Here is a 21058-nt window from a genome sequence, read left to right on the forward strand (position 1 = left end):
GAGCTCCCCGTAAGATTTCTCTAATGGAGTAAAGATGATCACGAGAAAGGTTAAAGATCAGCCCAGAACTCCACGGATGAAGCTTGTTAATGAGTTCGAGACCACAGTTAGCGAGCAACACTGGTAACACGCTACGCCAACATAGAGTAATAACCTGAAGCACACGCAAGGTCCTCCTGCCCAAGATGGCTCGCCTTAAGTTTGACAATGAACATCAACATGATTCAGAAAAGGCTTTGGAGAAAGTGCTATGAGACTCCTGTATTAGGAGGGAGACAAGTGTCTATGACCCCAAGAACACAATCCCTACAGAGAAGCTCAGTGTTGCAAACATAATGCTTTAGGGCTTTTTTTTCTGTTACGGGTACAGGATGACTTCATCTTGGACAAGAACCTCCCCTTAACTAGAAGATAGGTCGTGGATGTGCCTTTAACACGACAAAGACCCAAAACATATTGCCAAGACAACCAAGGAGTGGCTTAAGGATAGCACATTAAATGTCCGAGCCAGTGTCTAGACCCCAGTCCTATAGAAACTCAGTGAAGGGGCTAATACTTCAATTTGCTGAGCGACAGCCAAGAAACCTTAAAGATTCTCGAGACGAGTGGACTCAAATGTATCCTGACACATGTGTAAACCTGATGACCAACTATCAGAAAAGTCTGACCTCTGTGCTCGCTAACAAGGGTTTCTCCAGTAAGCATAAAGTTATGTTTTGCTCGGGGATCAAATCCTTATTTCACTGACTGAAATGCAAATCAATTTATAACCTTTATATAACATTTCCCCCCTTTTTTTAATACTATCAGTTAAAATAATTTCCCTCACTGTAGCTACATCTGAACTCATGAAACACCGAACCAAATATACACTGCTCAAAAAAATAAAGGGAACACCTAAATCACACTACATTAGATCTCAATGAAGAAAATATCCTGGTTAAAGCTCTTCGCTTACATACTTTGCATAACGTGCGAGAACAAAATAATGTGACAATGGTCAATGAAAGCCAAAATTATAAACACATTCAGGGCCGGAATTACAGTAAAATCACTGTAAAAACATGGAGCTCATTCAACTTTTAAAGTTTTTCCACAGTAACTCATAATGCTGGTCAGTAATGTGCATGCCCCTACGTGCCCGTATGAACTCCCCGCAATGTCTGGGTGTACTCCTGATGAGATGGCACATGGTCTCCTGTGAAATCTCCCCTCAGACCTGGATCAGAGCATCAGCGAGCTCCTGGGCAGTCTATGGTGCTCCTTAATGGCTTTGGATACGTGAGATCCCAGAGGTTCTCAACTGGATTTAGGTCTGGGGAACGTGAGGGGCCAGTCAATGGCATCAATGCCTTCATCATCCAGAAACAGCCTAGAGACTCTGGCCACATAAGGTCGGGTATTAACGTGCAGCAGGACGGCTCTGCACTGCATCGGCATAAGATTTAGAGTTGAGGATTTCATCCCAATACTTCACAGCACAGGGAGGTCTGTAAGACCCTCTGAGAACGGTCCTCCCCAGACCACCCTTGCTGTTGCCTCTCCAGTGTACCTCTTGTCACTTTTATTTGCACCAAAACAAGTGAAAACGGTTCATAATCACTTCTGCTTCCCTACCGGATCCATTGACAGTCCCGAGGGTTCACTGACTTGGTGTGATGATCAGGCGTTCCCTTTATTTTCTTGAGCAGTGTATAAAGCAGGGGTCTCCAACGCGGTGCCCGCTAAACACAGGCCTCACCAATAATGCTCAAGACAGTTGACAAATCTGTGACTATACCGACCAGCCAAGTGCTACATCGTCATGAACGTTTATTATTAGCAAGTGTTACAAGCTTTAATATATTCAGGTGCAAAAATATCTGAATTTGGTTCTGCGAGCGTAAAAATAAGGCCTCGCATGTTTAAAGTTTCTAGAGGATTTGAGATATTTTGGTAGCCCTCGCTTTCAAAAAGGTTGGAGACACGTGGTCTAAAGCATAACAACTGAATCACTGCATACATGTCAAAACCCCAAAATGGCATCACGGTTAAGTTTGACTTTATCCGCTTAATTGAAGTTTGGTAAAGTTCATACGATAACACCACGTGCAAACTGGACCGAATTAAGCGTGGATGTCGTGACGCGTGTTTACGCAACAGGTGGGCCGGGATTCTGCACGTCTGAGCGTGATTGGCTGCGTCCGGGTGACGTCAAGACTTTCCAATGTAGCGGAAGCTGAAAGTTTATATTCGCTTGAAAACTGATCTCGCGTGCGAGCGGATGCAAGTCAGCGCGTGAACTACAAAATGACCGCGGACAACTGACTCTGAGAGGCCGAGCTGCTGTGAAGGATTCCACACGTCTTGAAGGACTTTTCCCCGCTCCGTCGGACTACTTTGACGCGGGATGTGGGAGCAGGAGGAATTCGAGAAGCATTGGAAGAAAGAGTTTCCCGACGGCGAGGTGCCCGTCATGAACCTGAGCTCGGTGGAGGACGTGCGGGCGGAGCTGGAGAGATGCAAAGCCAACGAGAAGGTGTTGCAGCGGGCGCTTTCTGAGGAGAAGTTCAAGGTGATCTACCTGCAGACCACCATCGCGCAGAAGAGTAAAAGTAACGACAGGACGGAGCGCGAGCCCGAGAGGGGGGGAGACACTTACGTTAACGCGTGCAGGGGCAGCAAGACAGGTAAGCCCATCCTCGTCCCCCCTCGCAAAACGCCCTGTGTCCACGAGGCGCCTCTCGACGTCTCTCAGCTGGACGGTAAACGCGTTGGGGACAGCGACAGCGACCACGACTTCGAAGACGAGCGGCTGAACGAGAACTTCGTGCAGAGAAACATCGTCAATCCCAGAAGCAACGTGCGGGAGGGTGTGCGGGAGAACCTTCTGGTCCGGTTGAGTCGAGATCTGGACTCGGACGACGGGAGACTGTCTCCCTCGGTGGCGCCCCGCGGGTCTCACGGATCCGGACGCAGCACACCTGACAGACGCAGCGACGGATACCTGAGCTCCGAACACGACGACTCTTCGTCTGCAGGTAGGGTGAACAAAACCAGAAAATTAACGTTCTTTCACGTAATCTACATATCCCATGTGTGTTTGCGGTCTAACGATGTTTATCTTTATACAAATTATATGTGTGAAGTACCAAAAAAGCGATCATGAATGTCTTCTGAGGAGAAATGATGTATTTGTGGAAAAAAAAACATAGTTATTTAGCAAATAAGTTCAGTTTAAATATGGCGGCCCCTGTACCCTCGTTCACTATCCCCTACATACGTCACTAATTTAGTCACCTTGAAGGGGGGAATAAAAACAGCGAGCGAACTCGGACACTCGAGTGGATGGACAGTTTAGTTGACATGGGGTACACTTGTTTTTGTGGTGCATCATGGGATTGAAGTTGACTCGTTATCTCCACTATGGTTTTGGGGGACACTAAAAATGGCTGTCCTCTGAAATAGGGCACTACATAGGTGTACGCTCTTAAAAATAAAGGTGCCTAAGGTTCTTGACAGCGATGCCGTAGCGTCGAAGGACCATCTTTGGATCCATGAAGAAGCATTTAGTCAAAGGTTCGATAAAGAACCATCTCTTTCTTAATCTGAAAAACCTTTTAACACCACAAAGATCCTTATGTGAAGCAGAAAGGCTCTTCTTTGGCATTGAACCCTTTGAAGCATCTTTTTTTAGGAGTGTAGGTTGTGATTTCAGACAAATCCCTCATTTAAATGGCGTGTGGTTTGATTTAAATTTGCTCTGGAATGCGCACGTTTTGGATTTAATTTAGATTAATATGCTCCTAATATTAATTTTGTGTCTCACTCAGGTTCCCTTCAGCATGAATGTGAACTGACACTGTCACTTATAACACGTATCACAGTCTGATGAAGCGTGTTCACTGAATGTGAGGTGTTCTGCCTTTTACTTCATACTTGTTTTTTGTTCACGAGGAGGATATCAGATTCTCCGGTGTTTGTTTAAAAGAGAAATCAGGACGTTTTAAACAATGTTTTTTTTGCTGAAAAGAGACACTTTATTGTATATACTGTATGTGTATTGAACCCACAAACGGCCAATTAAGCTACAGGAAGATCATTTTATCTTTCTAATGAGTTGTGTTCAAGTGTTTGTCTCGTAATACCACTTTGACACAGACATGAGACATCGTTGCAGATCTAAAAAAAAGGAAGAGTGCTTTCATCTGTGAAAGCTGCTTCTCTGTGAGACTGACACCTGTGTCAGGAGCCTCCAGTTTATGGAGGAAGGTCGAGTTTGAGATTTCTCCACCCTAAACTTTGCATTTGTTGCATGCAACAGTAAAACTGATTTCAGACATCATTGCTGCTGTTCTGTGAGTTGGTCAGTTTAGGGAAGTGCTTCAGGTCACAGATTTTTCAATGGGCTTCCCAACACAGCACCACAAGCGCAGAGACATTTTTGGACGCATTTTTGTTAACGATGATTGCAAATTTGATTGTTTACAAACACCATCTTCTTCCCCTACTATGTGCTTTCTTCAAGCAGAAATACTTCATAGTTTTCGTTATAAAATAGTTTTTCGGACGAAATGTCAGTGTTATGTCATTCAATTTGTAAATACGTAAAGTTACCTGCAAAGGTTACGGATTGCAGTTTTAAGAGGATCGAGGAATGATATTGAGACTAAATGTATTGTTGAGTTGTTCAGTTACTGGAAGTCTGTACACGTAACATCATCATTGTGTGTCAGTGATGTTCTCTCAGATGTTTCAACCGTGTTCTTTGTGACATTTTGAAAGGTTTGATTTGATCTGGGACTCTTAATATGGGATAATCAGGGATTGGGTTTGCAGTGGCAAAGAACATCTGGTCTCTGAAGAGAAAGAGTGTGTGCGCAAGAGAGATATTTGAAGATAGATGGTCAGCCTCAGCAGTGAAAAGTTCTTATAAAGAGTGTTTATAGCATGTTTTAAACGACAAACCTTTTTACCCTTAAAACAGTACGCCGCCTGAGTTCCAGGCTTTTTACACATTGTTTGTTTTATGCTGTGTTCACACCAAATGCGAAACATCAAGAATAGTTTGTAACGTTTAATTCGCGTTTGGTGTGAACACAGCATTAGTCTGTATTTTGTAGTTCAAAACTAGATTATATTAGATTTTATTCTACATCTAAAGTCCGTGTGCTGAGACTAAAACCTTTTAAGCTGATCTGAAACACAGTTTCCTACCAAAGAAACACAACCAGTCTAGATACGGTTTGTTGTATTGTTGTGAATTAACCATTTACATGTGCAGGTAAATGTATGACAAACGACTACTGCATTTAGAAATACTGGTAGAGCGGAATTTACTCTGTATTTGCTTAAAGGGATAGTTCATCCAAAAGTAAACATTCATAATTATTTATAATTTGACCCTCATGTGGTTCAAACCTGGTGCATGACACTTCTGTTGATCGCAGAAGAAGACATGTTCATAAATGGTTTGCAATGACATAAAAGTGAGTAAATTATTATAGATTTTTTTGAGTGTACCGTTCCTTTAAAATGATGGTCCCCCAAAAAGGACAATTCTGTCATAATTTACTCGCCCTCTTGTCATTTCAACAAGTTCTTTGGCTGCGCTCTTTCTTTCGCAGAATACAAAAGAAGATATTTTGAAGGATGTGGGTAACTGAACTTCTTAGTACACTTCTATTGTATGGACACACAAAACCAATGCAAGTCAATGGGGTCCAGTTATCAACATCCTTCAAAATATTATCTTTTGTGTTGTGCAAAAGAAAGAAAGTCATACAGGTTTGAAATAACAAGAGGGCAAGTAAATTATGACTTTTTTTTATTCACTTTAAACTTGGAAGTGACCAAATCTGTTATGAACTCTGTCTGCATCTCCTGATCTGAAGAGAAGAATCATAACCTGTTAAATGTTGTGTTATAAATTGACTCCATTTTTAGTGTAGCCACACACATGTGCTTTTCTTAGTTATGTGAGTGTTTGGTTCACGAGGAGGAGCATCTTATTCCAGTCATTCCAATAAAACATTTGTGAGTTCCCCTGAGTTTCATATAGGCATATAGGGTGTGAGTGCTGCTGGGTATTTAAAGGGAAGCACTGTCTTTATAAGATCAGTATTTACTTGAAGTCATTCAGTGATTTAATTCAGTTAAATTACTTTATAAAAACTAATTAAAAAGCAGTATTGAATCTTACAATTTATCAGTGTAAAACTATAAAAATTTTTGCCTGTAGTTTGGCATAAAATCATATGTTAGATCATGTAATGTATTGTTAAGCGCACAGTGTGCCTGTAAGTGAGGCTTCAATCTAGTTTAGTTTGGGCTAAAATTAGTCTCATCTGCTCCGCCCTTATTGTTTTAGATTAATGACCTGATTGTCTGTCATCATTGTTTCCAAAGCTTCTTTAGATGATGCTTGGGATCCTTTATATCACAGTAAGCTCAAGATTAAATAGATTCTTTCAGATTCGCTTGACATTTGCATATGCCTGATTTGATTCGGTTGTTTTCTGTGTCATGTCTGACTCAGTTCTAGAACGGTTACATCACTCCTTAGTCAAAACTTTCCTATGCTATGAACTGAGCCAGGGCCATGGACCTCAGGGGCCTTCAAAACCTCATGTCATGCTGTCTGAGTCTGCCCAAAAAAGCTTGACGTGACACAGCTTTTAGTGTTATATCTTCCAATATATTTGTATATAGCATCAAACATGTTTCAGTTGAGCATCTATGTTTTACTAATTTGTATACCCTAAGTAATTAATAATATTTAATATATATTATTACAGATCCTAAGTAGACCCAAGTTTAGGGCTGCAGCTATCGGTTATTTTAGTATTCGAGCATTCTTTCAATTATTCCATCGATTGATCAAGTGTGTATATATATATATATATATATATATACACATACACATACGTATACACATATGTATACACACATATATATATATATATGTATGTGTGTGTATAAATGAGAAACATTAATAGAAAAAATTATTTCAAGGGTAAGCAACTAACTTCAGCTTATGCATGATGCATTAAGTGTACCTAAATTAGTTTTAATTTTTCAAAGTTCTGTTTTTATGTTTTGCTAATAAATAGTCAAAAGACTATTTTTATTATGTGTTTGATAGCTTCACTCAGTAAAATGTTCTGAAATAAACTCTGAGCATAGGAGCTCGGAGATGAAGTTCATGTGTTCATGTCCTCATACAGCGCAGATGCAGACAAATTCATAGTTGTGTAGCACGTTAAACACTCGAAGAGACGCAGAAAAGCCAGATGGCATGTGTAAATAACAGGATTATTTAGTTATATGGACTCAACGCAGCCAGATAACAATTTTCACTTGCAAAATAGACTAAAACTAAGTAAAAGCCATTGATTAACGTCACACAGAAACAAGCACAACGACGCACGCACTTCACACAAACAAGCGGCTCTGTTTAATGCACCTGCCAAACTCTGCATATACGCCACAGTGTACACCCCTGCGGATGTGTTTAAATAGCCACAAAGACCACTTTCAGCCTTTGGACATAAAGTAACGTACCAAGAACATGCACACAGTGTTTGCTGCAGTCTCACGGTTGTCGAGCAGAAATGAAAACCTCTGCCCTCTGTATAATTTTCTCTAATTTACTTTGCAGCATCTTCTGTGTTTACATAATATGTCCAGAGTTTGGGGGGCTGTGCGTCAGTATTAATGGGAAAAACGCAGTGCTCCGTGTGTACTGTAGTAGTGTTGGGCAATATTCTCTTTAGAGCTTGTCAATCGACATCACGGCACGTTGCATGCTGGGGCGGCGCCGCCATCTTCGGAGGTTGTTTACTAGCAATTGATACATGATACTCTGTGATCACAAAAAAAAATATTGTATTCCGTTGTCTTGTTTCTGTCCTAAATGACTGCGACTCATTGTTGTGACACCCAGCATGCAACACAACTTTACGTCAGCGCCACATTCTCTATAGTCAGATCGTTCTATCACCAGCCTGTGGATCGGCGATACACGATAGTATCGAGGGCGAGGGGTGGTGCAATTTACGCATTTATCTATGACAAGCTGGATTTGTGGACAAAATCTGGCTAGAAAATGCTCATGTGTGATTACTAAGTGAAGCTGGCAGCATTGTTACTTCACACCTCAACCTTTGAAATGAGAGAAAGTAAACTATTGCTGCAAGTCAATATCATTCATCCAAATGTGTCATTGATGCCTGCATGCGCTGTAATTACTTGATTGCCAAACAGGAACAACTCGTGCTCGGGTTTAAACCCTCACACGCATAGCAATTTCTGCCAGGATAAAGTTATCTTTTGCGCTCAAAAAAGAATCTCAAAACCTACACATTACAACCTATCTCTGGCGAGCAAGCTCTCTTGAACGACGATATACATTATATACAAAATTTGTATATGTTGTGCCAGTGAATACCTTATCAGGGTTTGAGTTTAGAAGACACAGTGGGCTCCTGTTAGAAACATTGAATGAAATTGTGTAATGGAAAGACGTTACTAATTTGCACGATATGGCTGGAGTCGAAAAATAATTTAATTCAAAAGAATATTTAATGTTACATTCCTTCAGTGTAATGGCTGTTGAGACAAGTTCTCGCAGGTAAAGAATAGTGAACAAGCACTTGTGTGTCGAAGCAATAAACACATTTTATAATGTCAAGTTCACACTTTGTTCCGACAGAAATAATACTAACAACCTGGATAATGCCATTGAACCTCGACTTTGCACGTGTTACTCTTGAAGGCATTAGGAAGATGAAATGAAGAGTTTGGTTCCAAAATGAGAACTCGTTTTTAACATTGTTGAAAAATCATGTTTTTGAATGTGCCAATTCCAATTAATAACAATCAAACTGCAGTTGGTTTGTTTTTATCTATACAGGCTAACGAAAATAAAACGGCTCACTGACACAATAAAAATGTAACATAATATTTTTTTTTTTCAAAATCCTCAAATTTTTTAACCAAACTGCAGATTGCAGTTTGACCTGCTCACATAGGATGAGATGCAGATATTCTGCATTGCCCTGATGCTTCACGTGTCTGGACAGATTACATGATTGCTGTATTGTGCAGTTCACGCACTTGTGATACACAATAACACGTTGCAGGTTTGAGTCCTTTTATCGTTCCTATCTTCAGAGACACAACCCTGTAAATACAATGAAATGATGGCAGACCTTTATTTTGTTACTTTAATCAGCAGTTTGTATCTTTAGGAAACTTTCTTGAGCTTTTTAGTGATGATAACCTGATAATATAACTTTCAGCTTTTGGCCATGGTGATAAAGCTTTTGCCATGGAGATGAGGATGTTGAACACTCTTTTTGGCCACCATGGAAGTGAGTAGTGGGCAGGATGTCAGATGTTTTGTGAAGTGGTTTAACAGTGTGCAACATGACTGCATTAGCATCTTTCTGCAGCGGAATACAAACAGCAAACAGACATCCTCAGTTTATAGATTCATATTGTCACGTGTCTTTCTCAACCACAGAGACACCTCGGTTGCCCCCTGCTCAAGGCTGGCACATCCCCAGTAATTCAACTCCTGTCTCGTTGTGATAAGCATCCTGAAAACTAGTTATACTGAAATCTGAGGACAGTTTATTGATGCTTGTAACATCTAGATTTACTGCTTTGGTGATGTCAGTGGTGATAACCGAAGTTATACAATATGGTATTTTGAAAGAAGGTTCCCTTTACTATTAGTATGCATCTACTAGTACATTGTCGCTGTCGTACTTAAAGCTTGTATCTCCAAAACTGTCACTTTATAGAAAGTAAAAAAAACAAGCATTTTTTAAACAATTAAACACTGTTGTCAAGGTGTAAATTATTTGCTAATATTTATTTTCATGTAGCATCAATGTTTTGGTGTATATCAGGGCTGTGCGTTAACTGTTTTTGCATGTAGCATGTCTGCTATAGAGGTTTAAAGTTTTGTTGCACAGGCCAAAGAGTTGTAGCACAAGTATAAAACACCTGTTATATTAGAATAAATTACACATAAAAATATTTATACACCATTTTCTATAAAGTGAATACATATATTTGTCCACATACAGTTGTGTGCTATTAAATAATTTACAATGGTAAACTGCAGTAGAATTGCTCCTCACATACAATGGTGTTTTTGATGTATAAATCAAGTGCATTTAAAAAAACTATTAATCGATTTGATTTTTTATTCATATATAATAGTAGTTAAGTAAATATCATTATACTGTAGTGTTTATTGTTTACCAATTTACTGCTAGAATTCAAAAATTTACAATAGTAAATAAATATTTAAAACAATACAGTGTTTTTAATCTGGATGTTCAAGTTTACAAGACTCATTGCAAAGAGTGTGTGGTTGACGATTTATTTTCTCGAACAGTGAAATGTTAATGAAATAAACTCTCAGATCAGCACTGGAGATGGAGTTCAGGTGTTTATGTCCTCATACAGAGACGCAGACAAATGCATGGGCGTCACACGCCTGTAGTAACGCGTTAAACTATGCAGCTCATTCACAATCATGCAAAACTAGCAGGTGACATATTTATATATGTGACATATTTATAATAATAAATAACTGCTTGCTTTGCTTATAAATGAAAGAGATATTTTTTCTGTTCTGAATTCTTTTAGAGCGCGTTTTACACAACGCTGTCTTGGAATAAAAACTTTAATTCTCATTCATATGATAAGTGGGTTTTGGGGGCCTAAAAATGCAAACTTTGCATTATAAAATAACATTTATACTGAACTATTGTCGACTACATGAATCTCTGAACACCGTAACATCATGTGCATGCGTAACAATGTTAGACAAGCGATTGTTTGAATTCACCGCAAATGTTAATTACATGACATCACCAAATGACATTGTTTTTGCAATGAAATTGTTGTCATCTGTATGTATTTTTTTTAAATCCAGATTTATCTTTATCATTTGTAAAATGTTTCATCATCAGGCACTCTGCTTTCTCAATAGCAGTGTTGGCAACAGCCATCAGAAAAACCCATGTCGGGTAACCACCAAAGTACATTTTTGTAGGTGATAAGGTCCTGGAGCTCGACCCTTTAGAAAGGGCATTTCAGTTTTGACATTTCACTTGACTACTCACAAGATGACTCAAATGAGTACTAGAGTATTTGTGTCCATCCCTACCCTAAAAGATGTGCTGGCTGTGTTGTGTTTTGTACATCTGTGATGAATCTTGCAGTTTTATCTCTGAGATGTGTGCTAACTCAACTGCTGACGGCTCACTGGTCTGTCCTGTTTGCTTGCACACTTCCTGTCAAAACAGAAGTCTTCTACTGTGCGCACTCATGCTTCTCCTGGTTAACAGATACCGTGTGTGCTTTGAGCGTTTCACACCCATACACATTTAGTGTGCATTTCTTCACAGAAAGAGTCTGGATGACATTGTGGGTGTACATCTTCTGATCGGACTTGTGTCATTCTGTCTGACGTCTTTCTATTTGGGTGTCTGGCACATGCCTGATTCTTTTTGGAAGTTGTCTTTCAGCCAATGAGCAATAGAGCAAGCGCTGACTTATTCTTGCACATTTCCTCTTGCTATTGTTCACCGGTTTCTATGTGTTTCAGGAATGCAGATATAAAAAAGCAACAATAAAAAGTGACTTTGATTCACAGTGGAGAATTGTTTGTAAAGTTAAGGGATTGGGTCAATGACTTGAGGCTCATTTTGTGTCCCTGTTGTTTAATTACATTTAAAAGGATAAAAATTTGGAATTAAATCTCAAAACAAACTGAGGACTACACCGGAAGTGACTGACTCGACACGACTAAATACAGTGGAAACGCAATTTCCAAGCAGGTTGTCATGTAAGACTGAAATTTCTTGGAGAATATTTGGGGATCTTTTCAAAAAATGTCAATGTGGTGTAACTGTAAATCGCACGAATACCAAATAATTGATCTTGCTTAAGAAGGTAAAGTTCTCAATCAAACATCATACAAGCTAGTTTGGCATAATCTTACATAAGTCCCTTTTTATTAATAAATAAAAGCAAATGAACACCATTGTTTTGAATATAATAGTACATTTTTGGGAATCGTGTAAGTCAAGTCAAATTCATGAAGTGTCAAGGTGGTATAACCACCATTCAATGAGCAATTTTGTTAAAGCGATACTTCACCCAAAACATTTTAATTCTCTCATCACCCTCATGTCATTTCATACCTTTGTTCTGATGAGAGAAAGATATTTGGAAGAATGTTTGCGTTTTTTGATTCTGTGACATCATTGACTGCCAAAGTAGGAAGAATTAAATGGTTGTCAAAGGTGACCCAGAACTATTTGTGTTCCTAAATCCTTCAAAATATCTCACTTTGTGTCCAACAGAACAACACTATATACAATATTTTTTCCTACTATGCTAGTGGATGAACTGAGAACTGAAAATTGCTAACATTCTTACAAATATCTTTCTTTGTGTTTAAGAGATTAAATACATCGATACAGGTTTGAAACAACCTGAGGGTGATTAAATGAAGACAGAATTTGTGTTTTTGTGTAAACGATCCCTTTAATACCATGCTAGGAGACAAGTGATCACAGAGATGAACCCCTGGTGACACTAACTGCTGCACGCAAAGGTTAGTTAGTAATTCGCTTAAGTGTAGAGTACTACAGTTTGCCTGTAGTTCAGTTTCCTTCACACTCAGGGTGTTACCTGCTTTGGGTGTTTCATTCTTGCTATTTGTTGAAAGACCTTTCCTGGCACAAAAGAGGTTTCACTGAATTGACACGTAGCGGTTGGTCTGTACGCTTTGCTGTCATGGGAACCTCTATAAGAAGCAGACAATGTGGACCACTTTAGAGGTTTGTGGGAAAGATTTTTAATGGTGGCACCCTTCTCTCTTCCTGTCTGTCTCTCTCCCTTTCTCACCCTCTCTCTTTCACTTCACACACTTTTCACTCTGTAGACAGAAGCGGACTGGTCTGCCAAGCTGATTTAGCCCATAATACTCTACTAGCATTTTGAATGATTTAAATAGTCAATAAATCAATTAAATAAAATACTACTGTCGTCCTTTGGCACAGGGTGTTTCAAAACCATGTTAAAAATAATAAAATCAGGTTAAACCCCAGAATCCTGCACATAAATGCTTACTTGACACACTTTCAGTGTCTTCAGACTCCTCTTACACAAGACTATCACTTTTCAAAGTGCTGCATGCATCAGTCTCACTTCTGTCTCACCAAGTTAAATAGAGAAGTAACAAAGATTTCTGATTGAATTGCATTAAGCTTACACAATTCTTAACACATTCACATTGTCTTTTCCAAACCTTAGCGGAAAGAAGCGGTCCATTACAGCTGAGATGATATTAATGAGTGTCCCCCAGGGGTGGACTGAGACTAAAAAGGGTCCCTGGACTTCTTCACAACACCAGGCTCTCAACATAATACACCAGCTTATTGATGCACAAATCATTCTATCACGCCACAATTTAGAAACAAATGTTTCTAAGGACCTTTTAAAGACACATTGCAAAGCCAATAAAACAACAAACATTAAACAGTAAAGGCCAGTGCAGTATTAGCAATAAACAGACATCAGAATAACATAAAACCCTGCCTGAAAATGTCAGTGTAATGTATCTGTAAATAACACTTTACTGACAATGACACGTAATGCACCTGAGTCAAAGATTCAAGTTTTAAGGGTGATGACTTCCTACTTAAGATAATGTACTTAATTGCTGCCAAAAAGGTCGGACTAGACTTTGCTCTTGTTTTATCAAATATAAAGTCCAAAATCAACATACAAGTCTAAACAAAAGTGAGCATTTAGAATTATAAACCGAGAAGAGAGGAGAGAAACATCCACGCTTTGAGTTACATAACTGTGGCTTCAATAAGCATTATAAAACTGTACATTCAATAGAAATTTGAAAACAGTCATTTAATTACCTGTGATAATAGTTCCGCAATCTATTGAATTCTTCAATGTTATTTAAGTCCACCATATAACTTGCACAGTCTTATTTTATGGCTTGAACGGAATAACCAGCAATTCTTAATCCTGGTCCTCGAGACCCCTGGGCCCCGACTCTGCATATTATGCATCTCTCTCTGTTTAACACACCTGATTTTAAATATTTAATATTACAAAATAGGCAGAGCAAGGGGTCTCCAGGACTAGGATTAAGAACCGCTGCTATAAACCGTATGTTTATTTAGGCATGTTAAGTCGAATGCCCGTTAAACATCTTAACTTATGTGCTTTGTCACATAATGTTTCATTTAAAACAGCACAAGAATTCACAAAAGTTAAGTAGTTTGCATCTCTTAACGTTTATCATTTTATGGTCAAGGAACTGGCTTTGTTATGTCTGACTTCCCATATCTCACTTCTTCAAAATCATCAAACTGAATTCGCATTGGTTTCCGATAGTCCCCGCCTACCGAACTTCTGTCTGCCAGGCTTCTTTAATTTAATTGTCTGAAACGTCTGTCTGTCTTCGGTTTGATTGGTTTAGGTTCTGCTTGGCCTTGAATTTGATTGAGCGAAGTGAGAAAATGATTTTTTTATATCTTCCACATTGAGCAGCGGCCCACCGGGAAAACTCACGGTGCTCCAGACGGCCAGTCCTCCCCTGCTCCCACCTGACAGACAGTTACGTCTATAGACGTCTCAAATACTATTCAGACACTGTAGGTAAACATATAAAATGTTTAAATGTCGTTTGATAACAAAGTTAAATATCAACCTTTATTTAAATGAGAGATAGCAGAATCAGGGTTAGAATCATTTTAGACTTTAAAGGGGTAGTTCACTCAAAAACGAAAATGAAGGCATCATTTACTTCCCCTCTTGACAAAAATGGACTTTCCTCTCTCTTTCTCTCTTTCTCTCTTTCTCTCACTCTCTGATGCACACATTGTGTGAAGCTCTCTAGTTGTGAATTTCCAGCTTTTGAGATGTGTGTCTGTGTGGGATGAACTTTCATTCAGACCTTTGCTGTTTCCCGTTGTGATGATGATAATGATGTTGAATAAACCCTAAACACAGGAAGAGAGGGAGGTGTTTGTGTGTGAAGGGGCGCTCTTTACAGTGTCTGCAGGCAGAGCCCACCATCATTTCCGCTTGGTTAAGAAAACAACCGAAGTGAGTCAGGTAATAAACCTCAAAAAAAGATCCTGAAATCTAAAATGTGAGAGAATGTTGTTACGCAACTCATGGCATACTGTGATGCTGCGCGGTGATGCACTGTTGCTTGCTGGTCATTTATCTAACATCGTTAAAGAATCAACAACCAAATATTCATTATAACAATAAATATTTCATAATAAAACTAGAACCGTGTAAAGCCAGCTGTTGAAGTGAGCGCTGACGTGGATGTGTCACTAGATGGCAGCAGAGATGTTGTGTGGTCAGTACGGATGAATGTAAACTAAATAGAAGTTTATTCCAGATGTGAAATGTTTGGTTGGGGTGCCCTTGCCTTTACATCTCTCTTGGTTACAGTCCCCTTAAAATAGTATTTATAAATAAAATGAATATTGTGTATTTCTGTAATATCTGGTCTGATCAATCACTAGTGTTGTGATGTTTTACCAGTGTAATGCTCATTTGCAGCCTTCAGTCAATCTGCACCCACGCACCGCAAAACAGCAAAACAAAACAGCAGCAGCAGCCAAAAGGTGTATCGTACAGTGAGTGATATTCATACATGATCACTGTACCGTGTGATGCTGTGTGCACAGAACAGATATCCGACCACCGAACCCAGCAGCCAATCACAACACAATGCTGTGACCTCAATAGATCAAAGTGATTTCGTTGGGCACAGAATGTGTGGCATCAGATTTACAGAGAGTCTTTGTCTACTCCAAAAATCCTCTTGAAGGACTCTCGAGCTGATCTTGGAACAAATCTCTTGTATCATTTACAGACTTAAGCGTGTAATCTGTATTTAGAGTACATGTGTGGTTGTATAAATGAAGTAGCCCACATTGTGAACATCACATGCATTGTTTTGTATTGTATCGTGTGTGAGAGCGACTGTAGGGTAAGCCGTGTTAATGCGAGAGATGTGGAGCTCCCGCCGCAGCTCGTGTTAATGTCCGTGCAATCAGATCAAATGTTTATGCCTGTTTGTGATTCAGCAGAGAGTGAGAGGACAAGTGTGGTTGGCTTGTTTCTCATGGTCTCCCGTCTGCATGTGGTTTGTCCGTCTTACACGCTGGGTGTCTTTGTTTTGGTTATCCATAAGGCTGCTGTAGACATTTCCCCCACGTTTTAGTGGTTAATCCAGTTTTCAAATGAATATTAAAATATGATGATTGTATATGAATAAATACATATAAATATTATATTAACTTTACTATACTTGCTTTGCAACATGATATTCTTTATTAGAGAATATTATAGAATTATGTCATTCATATTACAAAAATGTAAACTGACTTGCAATTTCTCCCATCTCTGCATCTTTGGTTGACCAGGTGTGACTGTAATAATATTGTCGTGTGTGTGTGTTGTCTTTGTTCAAGCTCTGTGTTCATGGTGCTCATCACCCTCTTTATAAGCGGCTGGACTTCATCCAGAGACAAAGAGCACTGGGTGTGTTTTCTGCAGATTCATATTTAATGAACTGCTACTTATCCCTGGCATGACACGCCTCACACACACGCTTCACGTATCTGTGTGTGTTTGACCTATATTGTACTTCTCTTTTTTTAAAGATCTGTCACTTTGAATAGGACCATTCATAGACTCGAGTGGATTATGCAGAGAGGTTACTTTGTGAACACACACAGTCAGCCTGCTTTAATTTGGGGTCCAAAGGGGTCTCTTGGAAGGGTCTCGGATCTCTGGAGAGACGTGTGTAGTTTAGTCATTGTCTTGTTTATTTATGTGGTGTCACAATAAACTGGTATTAATAATAAGAGTGATATAAAAAGCCATAATTATCGATATTGTAAATGATACACAAATCATAATGTCATCAACTATTCAGCACCTCAAAATGTAAAGAGTCACAAAGGCCACCTTCTGACACTGTTTTATAAATGTGTTGAACTGACCAAATGACAAATAAAATTGACAAAATTCAAGATGAATTCCACTGGTGGCATCATTTTTTAAATTTCAATATAATTATTGCGATAATATATTTTCGAATTCTTTTGACCTCAATAAGTGAAAACCTGATATTGTGACATGTTTTTTTGTGTGTGTATATAGTGTACTTGTGTATGTGAGCGGGGTCTTTGTTCTGGGATCAGTGCTGGCTGTTTTCCATGAGGAGTTGGCGTGGGGGTGATCCTCCCAGAGCCCCTAATTGAAGTTACCGCCTGGCTAATCACAACCCATGGCCCTGTGTGTGTGGTGGGGGGTTTCCTTGTAGCCAAAGGCATGATGCATTAAGTTCTCTCTCTCTCTTTTAATTGGCGTCTTTATCTGTAGAATGAAGGGAAGCCTTGTAAACATTGATTTCATTGTTATGTCCATGTTCTTGACGAGTATCTTGCGTTAAGCAGCTCTTTGTATTAAATAATGATCCTAATGGCAGAAAGAGATCAAGAACAAGTTATATTTGTTACGCATTTTTCATTACATATGAGGATATGTTTTATATGTATATCTTTTAGTTTCTGTGCTAACCCTTAAGGAGGAACTATACAATGAATCACCAACTATAGACGATATGATGGGATGTTCAAGTTATAACACTGACGGATTGATGCTATGTGACGTCGCTGAGAAATGTTCGAGCAATAACATAGTAAAGCCTGTATAAACCACTAGGGCTGTGCAAAATTATCGATACAGCGCAATGCATGAGACAAGCCATACTGGCATAAACATTGCGGAGTTACTGAAAACTGCACTGGTGGAGTGGGTAAATAAAAGAGTCATACTGACAATTTCAGTTTTATGAATAGATTTTAATGTACTTTGTTTTTTATTAACAACATACTGAAAAAAATACGTTTTTGTGGCATTTGCATTTAAATGTTTAATGACTAAATATGCACTTTAAACATTATATGTTCGCTATTCAGTAACACTGTGTAAGCAAGATGACAAATACCTCTTATAAATAGCTTTGTTAATAAGATTGAATGGAATCTTTTGTGTCTGCAGAGTTATCACTATAATGTGATGAACATACCAGAATACCATTGTACACACCAACATGTATTTTTAGCTCACTCTTAATTTGTATTTATTTAAAACAAATTATTGCAATATATCGAACGTTTGTATCGTATCGAATGTATTGTGATATATTGTATCGGGACCCATCTATCGTGATATGTATCGTATCGTGAGGCCCTTGCCAATACACAGCCCTATAAACCACCAACGTTATCGACCAACCATAATAAATATTTATGATTATAATTATAAATCTTTTGACAGCTTCTTGTCATTTATGAATACCGAGCTGGACACATTATTAAATATCACACAAATTATATGCTGGCCTGCAGAAATGTATTGTCCACAAATGCTTTTTCTCTCCTGATGTACTTTTGAATAAATCAAACATGCGAATCTTGCACCAGCGAGTGTGCTACTGTAAATGTCAGTGGTGGTGATTGGCTCTGTTTGTTGCTGGTTGTTTATTGGCTGTTGTCAGAGGATTGTGTTGGGAAGCGTGCCGGCGTGACGCTCGTTCAGTGAGACGGATGGTGTAGAGCACAACATGAACACAAGGATCAGTGAGAATGAAATGATGACACAAGCCCAGAGAGAAATTTGATGTAAGCCGTCTGAACCAGGCCCTTTACACACGTCAATGAATCCTTGCTCGGTCTCTTTACATCCATCTTTGAACTGGCTTCCTGCTCTGTATGGCTTTCATCCGTTCCCCTGTTTTTACTAGTCTTCTCCTGAGAGTCTAGTTTATGTAGAAATAGCTAGCATTCTTAAAAATAAAGGTTCCAAAAAGGTTCTTTGTAGTGGTTATATAGTTATACGCAGAACCTTAAATATACACTGAATCTTTCTGTTGAACAAAAGGTTGTTTATAGAATCTAAATCGGTTGTTTAAAGATTCTTGAGGGAACCAAAAATGGTCCTTCAATGTAATCAAAGAACCTTTTTAACACCTTCATTTGTAATGACACACACGCTGAACCATTAATTGGATTGGTGATTAAATCGGGATGTGATAAAACGCAATTTTCTCGATTAATTCACTTAAAGGCGCCATTCCATGTGATGCCAATTTTCAACCTTTAATCAGTGTGTTAAGTTGCTGTTAGAGCGTAAATAATGTCTGCGAAATGATAAAGCTCAATGTTCAATGCCAAGCGAGATATTGTCTTTAACAGAATTGGCTTTTCAAGGGCTACAGAGAACGGCTGGAATCGGACCACAGCCCTTTACTTCCCGGGTACATGATGTCACTATTCCGAGTTTTTAGATAACCTCCGCACAAAGGAGTACGCAGAAAAGAGGCGAGGACTTCCTCAGAGAGTATTCAACTTAAGCCCAGTATAAAAAGGCAAAACTAACGCTTCGGTCATTAGTGTTGAAACTGGTCTGACGCCAAACGGTCCGGTGTCATTTCCCTCGCTATAGTAATAAAAAAATCTCGAACAAAGATTAACGTTTGCACATGCACTAGCAGACCTGCTTTACATTCTATATATTAGTATGATTGAGCTAATTCTAGAAACATATATCAATCAATTCATGCATCAACTAATTTCGTTTTAAGTTTGGCCTGTTGTTGATGGTTGAAAATGTTTAGTTGACATCGTTTTATTTTATTTTAAATAAGGGAAGACAGATAGCCAATATCCTTAGTGAAAAAAAATCTAGCCACCCTAGTAATGCAGTAATGCACATCGTTGAATGAATTTTAGTTGTTAAGTATTATTTATTTTTATTAATTAATTGTCTGTAAAACATTCTTAACTAGATTGAACTCATAATTCAATATTATATTTGAATAAATATTGAGAAATATATAAAAAGGTTGAAAAATATCAAGCTGTGCTATTTTAGATCACCAGCCATAACACACACAACACAAACACTCTTGTTTTCTGGAGAGAAGGGGGTTGTTACCACGTATCCCCAAATCCCAGTGGAGATCTTCTAATGTAAGAGCTGCTCAAAGAGAGAGAGAGAGAGATCTTGAAGTGCATCATCTGTCTATTGTGAACACAGACATCTTTCTTGTTAAACGTCTATAATCACAGTCAATTTCAAAGTAAGTGTGCATTATCGACATGACAAGAACTGTACATTTGTATTGTGAAAGCATTTCTAGCCTGCATACCAATAGCACAAATATGGTGTACAAATGAAAAAGAAAAATATGTATGAAGTGCAAAGTTGAATAATCACAGTCTCTTTTCAGTGAGATGAATATTACTGTACATCTGTTCTGATGTCAGAAAGTGATTTATACAGTACAGTACATTTTTATCTTCTTTTACATTTACACCAGACACAAAGTATTATGATAAAACTCAATTCAGCATTAAAAGAGATAAGAGTTAATGAATGAGAGAGAGGATGAAAGAGACAGGAGCGAAGTGGGCAGGGATTAAGGGTGGTCAATGGAGATATGACCCTATAAGTTCTTAGCAGGAAAATACAGGCGTTCGGTATGCTTATGCTAAGGCCAGACTAACATTAGTTGCAGTGAAATGTACATCTTACATTAGTATTTTTACACCAAATGTAATGTTAACGAATGATGTGGCTCACGTTTTTAAAAGTGAGCCGAGCTTAACAGCGATGCGTCAGGCCGACGTGTGTGTGAACTTAAAATATTAAGTAGCTTGCGATCTGCGATTTAGGAACACATACAAATGATCTTTCATATTTTCTGTTCATTATAAAATAATTTCTTATATTTTCTGTATATTATAAAGTCATTACAGAGGAAGTGTTAAATAAGACAAGACAATTATTTCCTTGTGGTGATGTACTTTTTTATTCCTTTGAAAAATACAAATATTCGAACATTCGAGCACATCCCTAGCAGGGATTGAGTGAGTGAGTGAGTAAGCAAGGGAGAGAGAGAGGGGGAGTGCTTTTCCATTTCCTTAGC

General features: G+C 38.7%; 1 protein-coding gene across 1 annotated transcript in view; it reads left to right on the forward strand.

Annotated features, from left to right (window-relative positions):
* The first annotated feature begins 2133 nt into the window (after window positions 1-2133).
* The window catches only part of abr (ABR activator of RhoGEF and GTPase), a 90093-nt gene continuing 71168 nt past the window's right edge, over window positions 2134-21058 (forward strand). The window contains exon 1 of the mRNA XM_079449003.1: window positions 2134-3020. Within this exon, the coding sequence (XP_079305129.1) occupies window positions 2390-3020 (631 nt within the window). The 5' untranslated portion in view covers window positions 2134-2389. The remainder of the gene's footprint in view (window positions 3021-21058) is intronic.

Source organism: Barbatula barbatula, assembly GCF_947034865.1.
Source record: "Barbatula barbatula genome assembly, chromosome: 2".
Taxonomy (NCBI): Eukaryota; Metazoa; Chordata; class Actinopteri; order Cypriniformes; family Nemacheilidae; genus Barbatula; species Barbatula barbatula.